A 19,244-nucleotide genomic window follows, 5' to 3' on the forward strand; every position below is an offset into this window, starting at 1 on the left:
GTGGGAGGTGGGGTTCTATTGGGGTTCGGGGTAAAAAATAAGTATTGGTAAACGGAAATGTGTTGGATATCTACATGACTGAGACCTAAACCTGAAAGCTCTGTAACTTTTCCCACAGTGATTCAATAAATAAATAAATTATTAAAAAAAAGGATAGTCGAAGTGACATCTGCAATTGTCTGTTTATTGCAGCACTCTTTACAATAGCCAGAATCTGTAAAGAACCTGAGTGTCCGAGAACAGATGACTTGTTAAAGAAGCTTTGGTACATTTACACAATGGAGTACTATGTAGCTGTTAGAAAAGACGAAGTCATGAAATTTACATACAAGTGGTACTATATGGATCATGTTAAGCGAAATGACTCAGAAAGAAAGGGATAGACATAGAAAGATTGCATTCATCTGGAGAACATAAAGTAACAAAATAGGAGACTAACACCCAAGAATGGCCGAGATTAGTACCAGGAATTTTACTCCATGGCTTGGAGGCCAACCACACATACTAGGGGAAAAGGGAGCTCAGATAGAGAAGGGAACACCAAATAAAGGTGTTGGGAGGATCCTCCCAGGATGGGAGAAGCATGCGGAAAGTAGACTATAGACTAAACATGATTGTCACCCATTGCCTCTTTTGCAAGCCACAACACCCAATAAGAGAGAGAGAACAAAAGGGAATGCCCTGCCACAGAGGCAGGGTAGGATGAGGGGGATGGGGGGTGGGAGGGATACTGAGATCTGTGGTGGTGGGAAATGGGCACCAGTGGAGGGATGGGTATTTGATCATTGTATAATTGAAACCCAAGCACAAAAATGTGTAAGTCTGCAACTGTACCTCATGATGTCTCACTATTAAAAATTTTTAATAAAAAAATAAATAAAGATGAAAAAAAGTAAAATACATATACTTAAACAAAAGAAAAATAAATAAATAAATAAATAGGGCTCTGAATATTGGTGTCAGAGGGGGGATTGGTTCATTGTCACCCCCCCATGCATAAATCTCTTTTCAGCCTTTGGGTCCACTTGCTTCTTTCTCTCTACATTTTTCTTTTAGATACACACACACACACACACACAAAAATCTTGTTTTTCTTTTTTTCTTTATTAACTATGGAACATTTGATGTTCATTTTATGACTAATGTTGCTTAAAAGACTTTTTTCCAAAAACGTATTTGTTGCCATGATCTTTTAAACATTCCTATCTGAGCAATTATTTGTAATAATATGACTATATACCATTTATAGCGCTTAGCAAAATCCAAGTGCTTTTATAGGCATAATCTGGATTCTATACATAATCTCGTATATACAGTATATAAGGCAATAAAAGACTTAAAAGGCTCATATATATAGTACACTGAAAATCTGAGGCCAAATTCTGGGCTTTGAAGTGAGTTCTAATACTGAGTAGAAGGGTAGCGCAGATGTCATTTTGAGAGGTTATAATTCAGGGAGGGGCTGGAGCGACAGCACAGCGATAGGGCATTTGCCTTGCGCGCAGCTGGCCTGGCCGAGCCGGGTTCGATTCCTCTGCCCCTCTCCGAGAGCCCAGCAAGCTACCGAGAGTATCTCGCCCACATGGCAAAGCCTGGCAAGCTACCCATGACATATTCAATATGCCAAACACAGTAACAACAAGTCTCACGATGGAGATGTTACTGGGCCCGCTCGAGCAAATTGATGAACAACGGAAGGACTGTGACCTCTGTGATAATTCGGGAATCAATTTGTAAGGTATTTGTTCAAATTTCTAAATATTCTTTATGACTTTCATGTTTTATAGTTATACATTTTGTTAAAAATTTTAGATAACTTTAAGAAAGCGGTAAATAAATTTTTGTACTCCGCCCATCATGCTTTTCAATGAGACTTAAATTTGTGACTTATATATAATGTCAAAATTAAGTTCTGCATTTCATTTCCCAAAACCTGCCTTAAATTTGAGGGAAAGAATGAGCCTATAAAGACACAAAAGAATCACTTTAGAAGCCTTGATTTTGTGCACTTTCAATTCAACCTGTTTCTTTTCTTCTAGCTAAAAGACCTCACAAACTCAGTGTGTTTTACTACCACTGGATTGGTTCATAGGCACAAACTCATCCTTTTTACCAATTGGTTGTCCAATTGGTTTCCAAAGATCCAGCTCCATCAGCATTTATAGTCTTATATAACATCCATCCTGACACGTGTGGCTTTCTTAGAACTTTATCGATTAACTGAAATACACAGACTTCAGCTTTTTGAGTTGCTTAATGGATCCAAACTCTACATGCAACAAATGAACAAGAGGGGAAAAAAGTTCATTAGGACTCAAATGGCAATTTATAATAAGCCAAAACGCCATCTGCAAATTACGGATACTCACTACAACCCGGTGCAAGAATGGGAATCAACTTTGGCCAAGTTTCCAGAGGAACACAGTCAGAATTCAACAGCTACTGTGGAGTTAATTGAATGGATTTATTATTCTCGTGGGACCATAAGTGCTTTTTGAATTTGATGGCAACAGAATCAATGTGTACCATATACCACTATCATCTTTATACGTAACAGGCCAATAAATATTTGTGGCATGAATGAATGAGTATTGAGAGGAATCGAGGGGTTGGAACTGGGTCAGAAGACCCCAAATCCTGCTCAGATGCACCCCAACCTTCTTGTCCTGCTGTTTGGAGATCTTGAACCTTCCAATCAGGTCACAGACTCTCTCATTAATAACTCAAACCACCAGCCCTGCTGGAGTAGCGCTGAAACAAATGAGAAACGGAGAGCCAGAAAACTCTAGAGTCTAGCTCTCGTTTCTTAACCTGATTTTTCTCAGCTCACAGCATCTCTGCTCATTAAAAAGAAAACAAATCGAATTGCCTGTCATTTTTAAAAACACGCTTGCCTGCGAGCTCATTTCGGATGCAAACAACTTGAAAAGCCAACTCACAGGAGGGTTGTGTCGTGGAAAGGGCCTGCTTACCAAAGGAGGTCACATAAAAATTAAAAAAAAAAAACACTAAAGAATAAATAGTCCATGGAGTCCAGGGGGGGATTGAGGGATACAACCAGAGTAAAAATTAAAACCAAATTACATCCAGTCATCAGCTTTGCACAAAGCACCCCGCTCATTTGCATACAAGGCGATTATCCTGAGCAATGCTGAACTCAGCAATCCCAGTTAGCGCATCTCCCAGGCCTTGGGCTTCTTCCATGTGCGATGACAGCGTCTCCTTCTGGCGACGGACACAAAACAGAAAAGAACAACCCAGATCTGTTTACCGTAAGGTCTCAGGCAGCCCCCCTCAGTTGAGTGGGAAACCAGGTTAATTCTGGCCGATGTTTCACTTCTCAAACAAACCATATAATCTTGTTGTTTTGAAAACCATCTTGGTTTGGTGCTAGATAAAGAATTCTTCTTTCCCTGGTCCCTGGACTGGAAGCTGAACGGGACACTTGGAGGTAAGGCCCGTTGCACCAAGGTCCCTCTGGCCACCAAGTGACAAAGGGCGAATCCTTTCCTTCATGCTTCTGTTCTTTTTGGAGGCAGCTGTCCCCGGGAGGGCAGCAGGCGAGCAGGATGGAGACTGGCCAGTCCAGCGCTCCCTTGGAAACCTGCTGAGGAGAGATCGCCTTTCTTCTGAGCTGACCACCGTGAACCCCGTGTCCACATTCGTCTCTGCCTCCAGCTTCTCAGAGCTGTTTTCCCAGCTGCCGACTTTCATGCTGGGGCCCGTAGGCGGAGGGAGCTGGGTGCTGGTGTTCGGGCCGCCGGGCTGATGTGAGCAGTCAGAACTTTTCCATGAACTATCCCAGGTATTGTCCAGCCCTGGGCTCCTGCCTGGCTCAGGGAGCTCCAGAGAACCCACCTTGAACCTTCTGGACCGGCTCCTTCGAGTTCTTGGCTCAAGGGTCCTTGCTTGGGAGCCGAGGGTCAGCCTAGAGTCTCGGGGAAGTGTGTGAGCTCCTGAGGTGCTGTGTCGGTAAGAAAGCTCGCCGTTCCTGCCACCAAGCCCTGTGTTCAACTGCACCTAGGAGAGAAGCCAAAAATGGAACAAAGAGAATAGACGTTTTCCGTAAACTATGTCCCAAGATCACGGCAGAGCCTGGCAAGCTACCCGAGGCATATTCGATATGCCAAAAACAGTAACAATAACGGGTCTCATTCCCCTGACCCTGAAAGAGCCTCCAATTCGGCAGCATTGGGAAAGATGAGTAAGGAGAGGCTGCTAAAATCTCAGGGCTGGGATGAATGGAGATGTTACTGGCACCCACTCGAGTAAATCGATGAACAACTGGATGACAGTGATACAGTGATGTCCCAAGATTAGATCAGATCGTGTCCGAACTTCCCACCTCTGGTGTGTTTCAGACTTTTTGTAGCTTCAGCTGAGTCCAATAGACTAAGGACAATAAAATGTATTAGATGTCCTTAATTGCTATCTAATGAGCATAGGAGAGTCAGCATCAGCTCCAAGGAGCTCTCTTGGACTCCCCTAAATTAACTTTTCCACAAGGGTAAAGACTCTGGGAGTCAAATTGTCACTTGACAATTGTACATTTCTCATAGAGATGTTGCAACGTTCTCTATACATGGTAGTAGGTGGGCTCACTTGACAGAAATGTGTGTTTTCAACTATGCATGCTGGTTGCCACCAAAAGCATGGTAGAAATAAGAATTTAATATTTCAACCGTGGGTGACCTTTTCCTGTCATACCAACCATATGATCTATCTTGGTCTATTAGATGATTTGTGAGCACTTCAAGCAGATGAATCATTTGACACCTTTGGCACCAATCTCATTAAGCTTAGTAGCCCCATTCATTGAGGACAGAGATTCAGCATTGTGTGGTGAAGGGGAAAGAATGCTTATTTTATTTTATTTTTGGGTCACACTGGCAGTGCTCAGGGGTTACTCCTGGCTTTACACTCAGGAATTGTCCCTGGCAGTGCTCAGGGGCCCTTATGAGATGTCAGAGATAGAACCTGGGTTGGCCACATGCAAGGCAAATACCCTATTCACTGTACTATCACTCCAGCCAAGAATGCTTATTTTAAAAGGTATGCATTGCCCCTGGAAATCCCTCGCAATTCCATTCTGGCTCCAAATTTACAAACACCACAGTCTCCAAGGTGGAGTTTACTGGCCCGCCTTCCATCCTTGGAACATCACCCCCTCCTACTTTTTTTAAATATATTTTTTTAATGAATCACCATGAGATACAGTTATAGACTTACAAACTTTCATGATTACATTTCAGTCATACAATGGTCGAGTACCCATCCCTCCACCAGTGCCCATTCTCCACCACCAATGTTCCCAGTATCCCTCTTTCCACTCCCCATCTCGTCCCCCACTGCCTCTTGCAGCAGCATTCCCTTTTACTCTTTCTCTCCTTTTGGGTATTATGGTTTCCAATACAGGTAGTAAGTGACCATCGTGTTTGAAAGTAGACTATAAACCAAACATGATGGCTTCCTCCTTTTTTTTTTATCAAGACCATTTGTGAAAAATTTGTGTTTCCTGGTATGTCAGTGGGCTGGAGCGATAGCACAGAGGTAGGGCATTTGCCTTTTGTGCAGCCAGCCTGGCTGAGCTGAGTTAGATTCCTCCGCCCCTCTCGGAGAGCCCGGCAAGCTACCGAGAGTATCTCGCCCACACGGCAAAGCCTGGCAAGCTACCCGTGACGTATTCGATATGCCAAACATAGTAACAACAAGTCTCATGATGGAGACATTACTGGGCCCGCTCGAGCAAATCGATGAACAATGGGAGGACAGTGTTTGTTTTGACAGAGTTTGGTATGTCAGTAGCCCTTGGAAATTGGTATCCCTGACCGGCCCTGCCTGCCTGAGTCCTTACTCAAATATCAAGAAGAACGGTATATGGCAGCTATCGACAAAAGATGAAAACTCGTTCAAAGAGATATGTACATATTTATGTTCATTACAGCAATTTTTATGATCCTCACCATCCAGGAGCACACAAGTTGCCCAAAGACAGATGACGACCAAGCTGTGCTCTGTACACACGAGGAATTACTACTCAACCATGACACAAGAGGAAATCTTAACTTTTGCTACAACAGGGATAGAGTTGCAGAGGATCATATTAAGCCAAATAAGACAGAGGAGAAAGACAAATAGAGGATAATCTCACTCCTGTGTGGAATACAAAGAAACAAAGCAAGGGAACAAAAATTGTCCAATAAACACAAACCCTTTGACTGGAAAAAAACTGAGGTTAACCAAAGGGCAGGCGTTGATGTTGAAAGGTGGCAAAGGGGATGATGGGGTTGGAGTAATAGTACAGCAAGCAGGGCATTTGCCTTGCATGCAGCAGACCTGGAATCAGTTGCCAGCATCCCACATGGTCCCCTGAGCCTGCCAGGAGTGATTCCTGAGTGCACAGTCAGGTGTAAACCCTAGCACTGCTGGGAGTGGTCTTCCAGGCTCAAAAAAACAAACAAACAAACAAACAAACAAACAAACCAAAAACTAAAGATTCAGGGAAATTCAAAAGACTTTGAGGGAGCTTATAGGAATATCTATGGTGTGGTAACATTGTACCCTTGAAACACAAACATTTATAGTTTTACTTCAACAACAACAACAACAACGTGGCTTAAAAGTTAATTAGGGGCTGGAGCGATAGCACAGCAGGTAGGGCGTTTGCCTTGCACGCAGCCAACATGGCCGATACAGGTTCGATTCCCAGTATACCATATGGTCGCCCGAGCACCTCTAGGAGTGATTCCTGAGTGCATGAGCCAGGAGTAACCCCTGAGCATCACCGGGTGTGACCCAAAAAGCAAGAAAAAAAAAGTTAATTAAAGGAATTGTGTAGAATAAATTCAAGTGCATTTACTAAGTGAAAGAAGTCAACATGAAAATATAAGATATTATATATATCATATATGAGAATATGGAATATAAAATATTGTATTTCATATTGTATCCCAATAATATGAAAGTTTGGAAAAGGCAAAATTGTCAAGATAGTAACAGGGTTAGTGGTTGTCAAAGGTTTGAGGGGCATGGGCTTAACTATACAAACAGATGATTTTTAGAAAATGAAACGAAACTGTATAATACAATGGTAAGTATGTATTATTCATTTGCTGAAACAAATAGCGTGCCTTATTGCTAACCATGAACTTGGGGTGATAATGATGCATCAGTAGAGGTTCAATGACTGTAGTAAACGTCTGCTCCAATAGTGGGTGCCAACAGTGGAAAGTGTGTGAGAAAGTGTTGGTATACCGGGGGAATACAGATTCTCTGTAATATCTGCTTTATTTTGCTGTAAACCATAATCTTGGTCTTTTTTATTTTGGGTGGTTTTTTTTTCTCTTTGGATCACACCCAGCGATGCTCAGGGGTTACTCCTGGCTCTGCACTCAGAAATTACTCCTGGCAGTGCTGGGGGGAGTATATGGGATGCCGAGGATCGAACCCGGGTTGGCCGCGTGCAAGCCAAATGCCCTACCCATTGTACTATCGCTCCGGCCCTCTTTTTTTATTTTTAAAGATCTATTAAAAACATTCACAGCAGAGCCTGGCAAGCTACCCAGGCGTATTTGATATGCCAAAAACAGTAACAATATTGGATCTCATTCCCCTTATTTAAAGAGCCTCCAATACGGCAGCGTTGGGAAAAGAGGCTGCTAAAATCTCAGAGCTGGGACGAATGGAGACTTTACTGGTGCCCGCTCGAGTAAATCAATGAACAACGGGATGACAGTGATACAGCGATACAGTGATACAAACATCATCTATTTATCTCACAAAGCAAGAAGGCCAAAGCCATTGAGAAAGTAGCTCTAGAAACAGAAATGAATAAATCACCACACACATAGACAAAGCATGGGTTTGGTTGTCTGACACACACATCTTCCTCTTGAGATTACTCTGCTAGAAAAGGGGAGGTGACTATTACTAATTTGTAATTGCAAAAAGAAAAACCAAGAAAGGGATTTCCTTTCATTCCTTTGAAACAGAAATGACAAGCATTTTCTGTAAAGAGCCATGGAGTGAGTATCTGTGTCATTGCAGGCTGGGTGGTCTTGATTACAATGACTCAACAATGCCACAAAGCCCCCATAGACAATACATAGATAAACGCTTGTGACTGTTTCAATAAAATTCTGTGAACATTCAAATTGGAGCCACAAACACTTCATGAGTCATGAACACTTTTTCCAACCATTTCAAAAACTCTCTTAGCTCCCAGCTGCAGTTGGCTGATTTCTGCTCTAGATCAGTGATTCTCATTCATTTATTCATGCATTCATTCATTTATTCTCTCCCTTTCTACCTTTTCTGCTTCTCCTCTCTTCATCACCTCCTTTACTTCTTCCTTTACTGCTCTCCTTTCTCTGTCTTCCTTTTTGATTTGAGTGGTCTTTCTAATAAACATATTTTATAATTATAAAAGATTTGGATAAGAAATAATTTCACTGTGGAAGAGTATAAAATTAAATAACAAGGTTTTTCTTCCACCTTGACCTCAAACATCTTCCCACATTCTTGCTTTTCAAAGAAAACTCCTGGTTTAGCATTTCAGAAATCAGGTGGAAAATATTCCCTCCCAGTATTAACTGGGTCTGCCCTTCCCTGAAGTAAAGATTCTCCCCATCTTCAAAGGGCTAAACTGCCATCTTTGCTTTAATGGAAGACTAATGATTGACTTTTAATATAAAAATTGAACTTTAATATGAAAAACAAATCATACAGTTTGTTTTTCTCCCAGAAAATAAAAATTTACTTGGTTACTTCCATATTCAAAAAAATCACTCAGGTGAGTCCTGAGAGATAGTACAGTGAGTAGGGACCTTGCTTTACATGTTGCTAACACGGATTTGTTCCCTAGTACCCCAGATGTTCTCTTGGGCACCACCAGGAGTGATCCCTGAACACAGAGCTAGGAGTAAGCCCTGAGTAAATGTAGGTGTGTCCCCCCAAAAAATAATGTTTTCTAATGTCACTGTTTGCATATAGTACTTGTCTGTTCTGGAATATAGTGCTCAAACACTTTTTCCTAAAAATTCCCATTCTTGGTCAGCTACACAGCAGATTACACAGCACTTCCTACTGTAATCTCTTGATGTCACTGAAATTCGACTTAGGGGGTCTTACGTAGTGGCTCTGCCATTTATTAGTGTGAGACTTTAATTATAAATCTTCCTGTGCTTCTGTCTGTGCTGCTATAAATATCATAAGGTTATTGAGCAGTTATGAATTATAATGATGATTAGCATTTTATGAGCTATACTTCCCATATTAGGGTAGTTATCATACTGAAAAATTTCTCACGGGCTTGCTTACTTCTCCAGATCCTCCTGGAAATTTTGCTAGCTGAAGAAAAGGAGTCTATATACCATAATAATTGAATCTCTGGTACCTAGCAGAATACTTAACATATAGTAAGCAATCACTAATGTCTATTATATAAATAAATAAATCAGAGTGCCTAAAAATAATTTTTCACACATAATATATGTAAATTGTATAGGCCCCTCCCGTTGATCGTCAATTTGCTCGAGCGGGCCCAGTAACGTCTCCATTGGAGACTTTGTTGTTACTGTGTCTGGCATATCGAATACGTCACGGGGAGCTTGCCAGGCTCTGCCGTGCGGGCGAGATACTCTCGGTAGCTTGCCGGGCTCTCCGAGAGGGGTGGAGGAATCGAACTTGGGTCGGCCATGTTGGCCGCTTGTAAGGCAAACTCCCTACCTGCTGTGCTAAATTATTTTCACATAAATATATAATCTTTAAATTAAGTCTCTGGCTATTTGATATTATGTAGATATGAGGTCTTATTTCATTTCAATTATTTATTTATTTGGGTTTTTTTTTTGCCACACCCGGCAATGTTGAGGGCTTACTCCTGGGCGCGATGTTCAGGGATCACTCCCATTGGGCTCAAGTGACTATATATGGAATTATATATATGGGACTATATATGAGATTAAACACAGGCCACTTGCATTCAGAGCAAATGCCTTACCCACTGTACTGTTTATTACTCTGGATGCTCAAGTCTTATTTTTAATGTTTAAAGAAGATTTTTTAATCACATGACGAGTCATTTCTACTGTTTGTTTAAGATAAGAAAATGTCAAGTAGTACCAAGCATACAGGTATGACATTCTGGGAAGGAAAAGGGGGCTGAGGAAGGCTGAGTCTGGTTGTCCTGCTGCTCAGGTCCCCTATACACTTGGGAAACACTGCTCCGTTGACAAGGAAGAACACAAATTCGAATAAGCACTGAGCAAAATATGGTGCATGGAACTGGGGACCAACATGAGTGTGAAAGAGCAAGAAAAAGGAGGTGCTGTGTGAGGCGTGCTAGGCTAAGGCAACCTTTCCCCGTCTTTCCCATTCCCCTCTTTCTCATACAACTGGCCTTGAGCCAATTAAGTAGGATCAAATTGAGTTAAAGTCTGAGCTCCTTGCCTGCTGGACCAGAACCTGTCTCCTCATCTCAGCTTACTCAGGTTCACTACTAAAGCAAACATTATTTTCTGATTCTAAATCTTGCTGGACAGTTGTAGCTAGCAGCTGACAAACACAACTCCGTCCAACCCCGACCCTTCCCTGTAGTAGCTACAGAGATGAGTTTGCTGAATGGGTGTGACTGGCCACTTGTGGACACAATGCCCGGTCACTATCCAGATCACGTAGACTAGGATCAGTCTGCAGGTAGCAGAAACAGTGATTCCTGGGTCGGCGGACAGGTTAACTAGATCTCAGAGCTGACTATTGTAACATTTATGGACTTTTAGGACCACAAATCCCCAAAACCATCCAAGCCCACAAAAACTCAGAGCTGCGGGCACCAGTCCTTCTCAGAGTAGCTTGTTCTTGGGGCTTTACCCAAGACTTTTGCAGCAACAGGGAAATGGGGGTGGGAGGAGGGCATGAAGGATGGGGAGGGGGATGAAAGAATTCAGTTTTGTTGACAAATGGGGACAAAAACTTAAGAAGGTCCTTTACTGCGCTACAACTTTCTAACTGCCATAAAAATATTTATGCCATAATTTCCAAGTAATTACTCTATCTAACGTGTGTTTGTGTGTGTGTGTGTGTGTGTGTGTGTGTGTGTTGGTGGTGGGGCGGGGAGGCATACCACATGCAGCTGTGCTCAGGTCTTGCTCCTGACTCTGTTCTCAGGAATTACTCCTGACATAGTTCAGAGGACCCTATACAGTGCTGGCAATCAAATCTGGATTGGCAGCACATAAGTAAGAGCCTTACCCACTCTACTATCTCTCTGACCCCCAACATAATAACTTTATGTTCAATGAAATATTTTGAAAAGTTGGAAACCAATACACTCAAAAATAGTGATAAAAAAACATGTGTGGAAAAGCATATAGAAGTGAAAGAAATAGAGGGCATAGCAGCTAAGCTATAAAATAAAGAGCCAGGATTCAAGCAGTAGAATGGAAGAAGTGAAAATTCAAATCAGTGGCCTCAATGACAAGGCATATGACATCATTGGTAGGTAAAGGTAAAGGCCCTCCCGTTGATCATCGATTTGCTCGAGCGGGCCCAGTAACATCTCCATTGGAGACTTTGTTGTTACTGTGTTTGGCATATTGAATATGTCACGGGGAGCTTGCCAGGCTCTGCCGTGCGGGCGAGATACTCTCGGTAGCTTGCCGGGCTCTCCGCGAGGGGCCGAGGAATCGAACTCGGGTCGGCCATGTTGGCTGCGTGCAAGGCAAACGCCCTACCGCTGTGCTATCGCTCCAGCCCCCATCATTGATAAAGAAGAGGAAAAATGAAAAAGAGCTCTTAACAATGAAGAGAATTTAAGAGATCTGTGTGACAATATTACAAGGAAGAACCTCTGCACATAGGAAGGAGAGGGGAGAAGAGAGAAGGGGAAGTGATTCTACTGGGAGAAATAACAGTTTATTTCACTTATCCGTTGCATATAAAGATAATGCCACTGTAGTATACTATAATCTGTAGTATAGTACAATTTGTAGTATAATATAACCTCTATTATATATGTAATATATGTGTATATGTGTTTGTACTGTAATGTTAGCATAGTATAATCTTTAGTATATATATGTATTTATATCTGCAGTATATAATCTGTAGTATAATCTGTAGTGTAGTATAATCTTTAGCATATAGTATATATGGGCTGGAGCGATAGTACAGCAGTAAGGCATTTGCCTTGTGTGCGGACGGCCCAGCCGAGCTGAGTTTGATTCCTCCATCCCTTTCGGAGATCCCGGCAAACTACTGAGAGTATCTCGTCCACACAGCAAAGCCTGGCAAGCTACCCGTGATGTATTCAATATGCCAAACACAATAACAACAAGTCTCACGATGGAGATGTTACTGGGCCCACTTGAGCAAATTGATGAACAATGGGAGGACAGTGACAGATATAGTATATATATCTTCAGTATATATAATATATAGTATAATATATAGTATAATCTCTAGTATATATGTATATATATATCTGTAGTATAATTTTAGTATAGTATATCATTTAGCATATATGTATATATATGTGGTAAATATAATCTGTAGATAATCTGTAGTATAGTATAATCTTTAGTTTATATATGTATATATATATATATTTCTGCAGTATATCACTGTCACTCTCACTGTCCTCCCGTTGTTCATCAATTTGCTGGAGCGGGCCCAGTAACATCTCCATTGTGACAATTGTTACTGTGTTTGGCATGTCGAATACGTCACGGGTAGCTTGCCAGGCTTTGCTGTGCAGGCAAGATACTCTCAGTAGCTTTCTGGGCTCTCCGAGAGGGGCGGAGGAATCAAACTCGGGTCAACCACATTGGCCGCTTGCAAGGCAAACGCCCTACCGCTGTGCTATTGCTCCAGCCCATCTGCAGTATATATAATCTGTAATATAGTATAATACAGTACTATATAATCTATAGTATAATATAGTATGATATATATTTTTTTATATAATCTGTAGTGTAGTCTGTCACATATTCTTTATATGGTACCTTAGGACACAAAGCAAGGGAGAGAGGAGTATCTAATGATAGCAAACACTTGAACTGAGGGTGCCACTTGACGGATTATGGGGCTCGAGGTGGGGCAGGAAGAAGTGGCCTGGAAGTGACATTGGTGGTGAGTGTTTGGGGCATAGGTGGTGAGCAGTCACTTTGCACCCCAAAAGCACAAACGTCCAAAGCTCCTGCAACCAGCTAACCTCAACCTCTATGAAAGCTTTTAAATTAATTTTCAAAAAGATAAGAAGTCAGTTTCTGCTTTGAAAAAGATGTCTAAGACTCTTCGATGGCATGATCAAATGAACATGGCATTATTGATGGAGAAGCACATTGAAGAGTGGGCGGAGGTCAAACTTGCTAGGGAAATCTTGGTGCTGAATGGTTGGTTGAGATAAATCCCTGGAGGGAAGGTAAAGCTCCTCTTGCTGCAAACAAATTAAAATGCATCTCTGGGATTCTGATCATTTGGAGTCCATCTTTCTAAGAAATATTTGTAAAGCATTGTAAATTGAGAGTTGGGTATGTCAGGCTTTACGAAAGATTGGTTACTATCTGGATACAGAATCATTTGTCACTAGGAAGATCACTTGTCACTCCTTGGTGTGACACTTGAGAAATGATAACCTATTCATCATTGAAAAATTATGCTCTTAAGGGACATTATTGACATAAGGAAGAAAAAAATGATACTTCCTTTTCCTAAAAATGGTTTTCAAAGAAAGTGAAAGAGGATTTTATTTCTATATTATAATTTTTTTCACAGAAACAAATTATACAGAATTAAAAAAAAATAAAGAAAACAAAAAACCTTGAAGCAGTGCCAGATTTGCTTACATAAAAGTTGAGACCAGTCTCTTCCAATTAACAGATCTTTTGAAAGGTGTCTGTTTAAATTGATTGTACCAAATCACAAATATTATCTTGCTCTTATATCTCGAGCAATGCCTATGTGAGCATTCTTTCAGGACAGCAAAATAGAACCCAATGTACAGGGGTGGGTGTGGGGTTGGGGTGATCAGAAGAAAGAAATACATATGTGTGTGTGTGTGTGTCTGACTGCATATCTGTGTGTAGTTTTATGTATATCTGTGTGTGTTTCTTTGTCTGCGTATATGTCTGTGTCTTGTGTCTATGCCTGAGTCTTTTGTGGGTGTGTGTGTATCTGTATGCAATCTGTATATGTCAGTGTGTTTCTGTGTTTGTATGGATCTCGGTGTATGTGTTTGCATATGCGTGTGTGTGTGTCTGTTTTATCTGTCTGTCTGTATTAAATACCTAAAGATGGGGAGGGAGAAAAGAAAGAAACTGAGGTAAAGAGACTTGCTTTTCAAGTCTGTGCACTCCCTTAAACACACATCTCAATTGCTTGTCTCCTTGGTTGGTTTTTTTTTCCACTCTGAGAAGCCTGTGTTCTCTCTGCAGCATGTACCTCTCTATTTCTCTCATTTTTCTAAATAAATTTCAATAAAAATTATGATGCCTTACCAAAATCTATGAAGAAGAAATAAAGAAAATGAGGTGAAGAGCAGAAAGAGAGGCATAATGTCTGGGGGAGTCTAACTGGGAGACTGGGAAAGAAGCCCTCAAGGGATGCTAGAGAAGAATAAAATGGATTACTCACTTCATCAGAGATGATGTTCTCTTATTTTAACTGGCTAATAAAGAGCATAAGGATGTGTCGAGTTAAATGCCTGCCGGTGAAATAAGAAGAAATATTTGCTTACGCCAAATTACCTTCTGGGCTATAATATACCTTTTCTGAAGAGAGAGACAGATTTCCTGAAAACAAGCAAGTCCATCAAACGGCAAATGTTTCTGAAGCAGCTGCCTGGGAGACTACTGGGAAGGAACGTGTACAACTATATGCTGAAGAGAGTTGACAGTTCTGAGTAGAAAAGTAAGAAAATAGGGGCCCCGGAGATGACTCGGAGCAAAACTCTCCTGCTCTTAAAGCACGGGGCTCTTTTGTGGAATATAAAATAACATAATGTGAGACTGACACCTAAGGACAGTAGACACAAGGGCCAGGAAGACTGCTCCATAGTTGGAAGCCTGCCTCATGAGCAGGGGAGAAGGCAGCTGGGAAAGACAAGGGATCACTAAGTCAGTGATGGTTGGAGGGATCGTTCGGGATGGGAGATGTGTGCTGAAAGTAGATAAAGGAGCACACACGATAACCTCTCGGTATCTGTATTGCAAACCATAATACCCCAAAGTAGAGAGAGAGTAAGAAGGAAATTGTCTGCCACAGAGGCAGGGGGAGGTTAGAGATGCGGGCGGGGGACACTGGGGACATTGGTGGTGGAAGATATGCAACTGGTGGAGGGATGGGTGTTCGATCATTGTATGACTGAAACTCAAACATGAAAGCTTTGTAACTGTATCTCAGTTTATTTTATTCGATACAAATAAATAAATAAATAAATAAAAGCACGAGGCTGTGAGTTCCATCTCCAGCACCACCCACATGCCAAATTTGTTCCTAGGATGCTCCTGTCTGGTACTTCACCTCCACAGTAGCCACAGCCAGCCTGGCTTATGTGACACCAGAGCCAATGAGACCACGAGCACTGTGACCAGTAAGCACTATTCCTAGAGTGTGGATCAGCACCGCATCAAAACAAGTGTGCGATCACTGGTGAGCACCCAAGCATTTACATGAAGTCAGTGAGGTTGGTTAAAGAAGTAAAACTCTACCCCACAGTAGGTTACTGTCACCAGGCCACTCCAGGGAGAAAGGGTGCTGTCCCTCCACCTGCTCCCCCTTGGCGGCTCAGTGGCCACCATATGCCAGAGGCCACTGAACAGTCAGGTTTAGGCCCTCAGTGACGAAACATGTGGGGCCTCACGGGATGGGGTGGGAGCCAGCCCTTTCCTCCCCGTCCCAATGAGACCCTGAGTCGCCGCCCACAAACGGCCTTTCTGGCTCTTGATCAAGCTGCTTAATGGCCATGATCCAAGAGACTCAGGAACAAATCTCGGAACCCAGCAGGTTTGGGCAGAAGTTCCTCCAGATTTAATTGTTAAAATTTTGGAATTTCAAAATCGTGCAGCCACTGCTGCAGCCATGCGACATCATATGCTATTCATAACCAGCAATAGAAAACAATTTTTCTACTGTTGCCTTTTCAGCAGATCTGAGTGTTGGGGTAAAATCCCAAATAATAATGGTGGGTCTGGTGTCAAAATATTGAATGTAATCAAAGTAGAGAGAGAGTAATGTGGAAATCATCTGCCCCACAGGTAGGGGGAGGGTGTGGGATGGGGGTATACTGTGGTTTTTGGTGGTGGAGAATGGGCACTGGTGAAGGTACGGGTGTTTCATTGTATGACCGAGACTTAAACCCGAAAGTTTTTTAACTGCTCTCATGGTGATTCAATAAATAAAATTATAAAAAAAATTTTAAAAGAACTAAGATGGAGTTCATGCCCAATTCAATCAGCTAATAAGTGGCTGAATAAATAAGTGGCTGAATAAATAGCAGTACTCCTACATTAAAAAGAAGAAGAAGAAGAAGAAGAAGAAGAAGAAGAAGAAGAAGAAGAAGAAGAAGAAGAAGAAGAAGTAAAACTCTGAGCAATGAGGCGTCACCTGTTTCTACCTGGATAAGCTTATAAGCTCCCAAACCTACACCTTCTCTGTCAGTCTCATGAGGGGATATTATATGTTTCATGACTCTCAACCCTCCCCCTCATACACACTATGCATTAAAGTCATCAATAAGTTTTTTTTTAATACCCAAGGTTGGAGCAGGAGCGATAGTACAGTGTATGGTGTTTGCCTTGCACACAACTGACCCAGGTTCAATCTCTAACATCCCATATGGTCCTCTGAGCACCACCAGGAGTAATTCCTGAGTGCAAAGCCAGGAGTAACCACTGAGCATCGCCAACTTAACCCCCAAAGCAAAAACAAACAAACAACAACAACAAACTCCAAACGTAGGCAGCCCCCAGAGACCTCAGTGGCATGGAATGCAATAGACCAGGCATGGGCATTCTTGAAAGTTCCTTATGAATTTTTATGTGCCAAGCTGAGAAGTACATAAAAAGCACAGATTCCATCACCCCTGCCATACAGAACACCGTTCCACCGGCCTTTCCCAGAGCACTGAAGCAAAGTGGAACTGCAAAAAGGAATGCAATGCATCAAAGGGGGATGTATGGATCACCACTGGCCCCAGAGCATAGAGAGAAGGACAGAAAAGGAAGGGAACTGATAGGAGAAGAAGAGACAGATGGGAAGCACCAGAGGGCTGATGTCAAGGGGACTCATGTACATCAGAGATGTGGAGACGTAGAATAGCTTAACATCCAAACCAGAGTCAACACCGCTGTACACAGGAGGCCCCAACTTTTCACAACCCAGTTTAAAAAGCCTTCCGAGATGCAGGCTTACTAGGAGGAGGGGGAAAACCTGGGGACTCTGGTTGGAGGGGTGAACTGGTAGTGGGGTGGAGCTGGAACACTGTTATGTCTAAAACTCAACAAACTATCAGTAACATTGTGAGTCATGGTGTTCTGATAATTTCTTTTTTTTTTCTTTTTGGGTCACATCCAGCGATGCTCAGGGGTTCCTCCTGACTCTGCACTCAGGAATCACTCCTGGCTGTGTTTGGGGGGATCATAGGGGATGCCGGGGATCGAACTGGAGTCAGTTGTATGCAAGACAGATGCCCTACCCACTGTACTATCACTCCAGAGCGATAGCACAGCGGGGAGAGCGTTTGCCTTGCATGCGGCCAACCCGGCTGATCCAGGTTCAATTCCTCCACCCCTTTCGGAGAGCCCGGCAAGCTACCAAGAGTATCTCGCTGTCACGGCAAAGCTGGCAAGCTACCCATAACATATTTGATATGCCAAACACAGTAACAAGTGTCACAGTGAAGATGTTACTGGTGCCCGCTGGAGCAAACCGATGAACAATGGGAGGACTGTGACAGTGACGGTGACAACATAGAATTACCTGAAGCAAGATCTTGTTGCCATCGTAGTCCTGCGTCTGCCACCGGGTGCGGCTGATGGGGACACAGGGATGGGGGAGTAGGGGCACTAACTGGCCGATCTCCTGCACTCGAAACTGCAGCACAGACGACTCCTTGGGGTCCACCGCCACCCCGAGGGGCAGCTGCTTGAGGGCCAGCTGCAGAACCCAGCGCTCGGTGGCATGGAGCACGAAGAGACAGAAGTCGCTCTTGTGCGCTGTGGCATCCCTCTGCAGAATCATCTCATAAAGCCGGACGGCGTCCTCGTAGTTGTCAAAGCTGCAGTAGAGCGTCACCCTGAGGATCTCGGCGCCGCCTCGCACCTGCCGCACGCCCCAAACAGGCAGCTGGGGGTCCAGGCTGTAGAAGTCCTGGCTGGCCAGGATGGACGGGCGACACGGTCGCGCCTGCCACGGCCAGCGCCGCAGCGAGCCCAGCACGCGCGACAGGTGCTCCTCGCCCAGGCTTTGGCGCAGGAAGAGCAGCACCGACGTCCCCGGGAAGCGCGACCGCCTGGAGTGACTCTTGTCGTCGGATTTCCCCGGGCTGGCTCTCTCGGACACCAGGAAGAGTCGCAGCTCGGGGCACACGCAGCTCAGGAGTTGGTCCAGGCTCTGCTGCAGGAGCGCGCCCTGCCCGGCGTTGGCCAGGAGGTGCACGGTCAGGACCAGTGGCTCTTGCGTCTCGTCCATCCTGAGCTGCTTGGCCCCCCTGGCCCGTCGCTTCCAGCCCACAGCAGCTGCGGGCAGAGAGAGCCCTGGTGGTCAGCTCCCCGGGGGGCAGTGGGCAACCAGGCAATGAGGGTTTCCACCAACTCCGGCACAGCAGCCGTCGGGGCCCACCAGCGGCTCACACGGAATGCAGGTCTATGCTTGGCTCCGTCAGGCGCCCGCCGGTGTTTCTGTTTGACCTAAAAACCTATAATCCTGAGAAAACACCCGAGTGGGTGGTTCTTCCAGCCGGCCAGTGGAAAGGAAATGACCACAGAGAAAGGAACAGAAGTTGGCCGCTGGGAGCTGATAGCTATCTGTGTCGTTGAAAAGACATCCATTTAATGGCCCTACAATAGGGTCTGATTTCCTGCTCACTACTCTCTGTTTACAGTGGCCCTACACACCACCTGAACACAATGGGCCTCTAAAACAATTTTCCCAAGCTTGTCCCTTTGCCAGGCTTTCTTTTCTTTCTTTCTTTCTTTCTTTCTTTCTTTCTTTCTTTCTTTCTTTTGTCTCTTTGTTTTCAGACAATG

General features: G+C 43.5%; 1 protein-coding gene across 1 annotated transcript; it reads right to left on the bottom strand.

Annotated features, from left to right (window-relative positions):
• Positions 1-3,329: 3,329 nt before the first annotated feature.
• On the bottom strand, positions 3,330-18,687 carry FAM124B (family with sequence similarity 124 member B). Its single transcript, XM_056120845.1, has 2 exons — positions 17,977-18,687; positions 3,330-4,020 (listed from the first exon to the last, which is right to left on the bottom strand). Exons 1-2 carry the CDS (start codon positions 18,685-18,687, stop codon positions 3,391-3,393), a joined length of 1,341 nt encoding a protein of 446 aa, XP_055976820.1. The 3' UTR covers positions 3,330-3,390.
• Positions 18,688-19,244: the final 557 nt, after the last annotated feature.

Source organism: Sorex fumeus, unplaced genomic scaffold (genome assembly GCF_029834395.1).
Source record: "Sorex fumeus unplaced genomic scaffold, SorFum_2.1 ptg000005l, whole genome shotgun sequence".
In the NCBI taxonomy this organism is placed as follows: Eukaryota; Metazoa; Chordata; class Mammalia; order Eulipotyphla; family Soricidae; genus Sorex; species Sorex fumeus.

Excerpts from the sequence above, each read along its gene's own strand:
- FAM124B (XM_056120845.1), bottom strand. The coding sequence starts at position 18,687 with ATGGACGAGACGCAAGAGCCACTGGTCCTGACCGTGCACCTCCTGGCC. Across the intron at positions 4,021-17,976 it reads GCAACAAGATCTTGCTTCAG|GTGCAGTTGAACACAGGGCT; the intron begins GTAATTCTATGT and ends CTTCTCTCCTAG.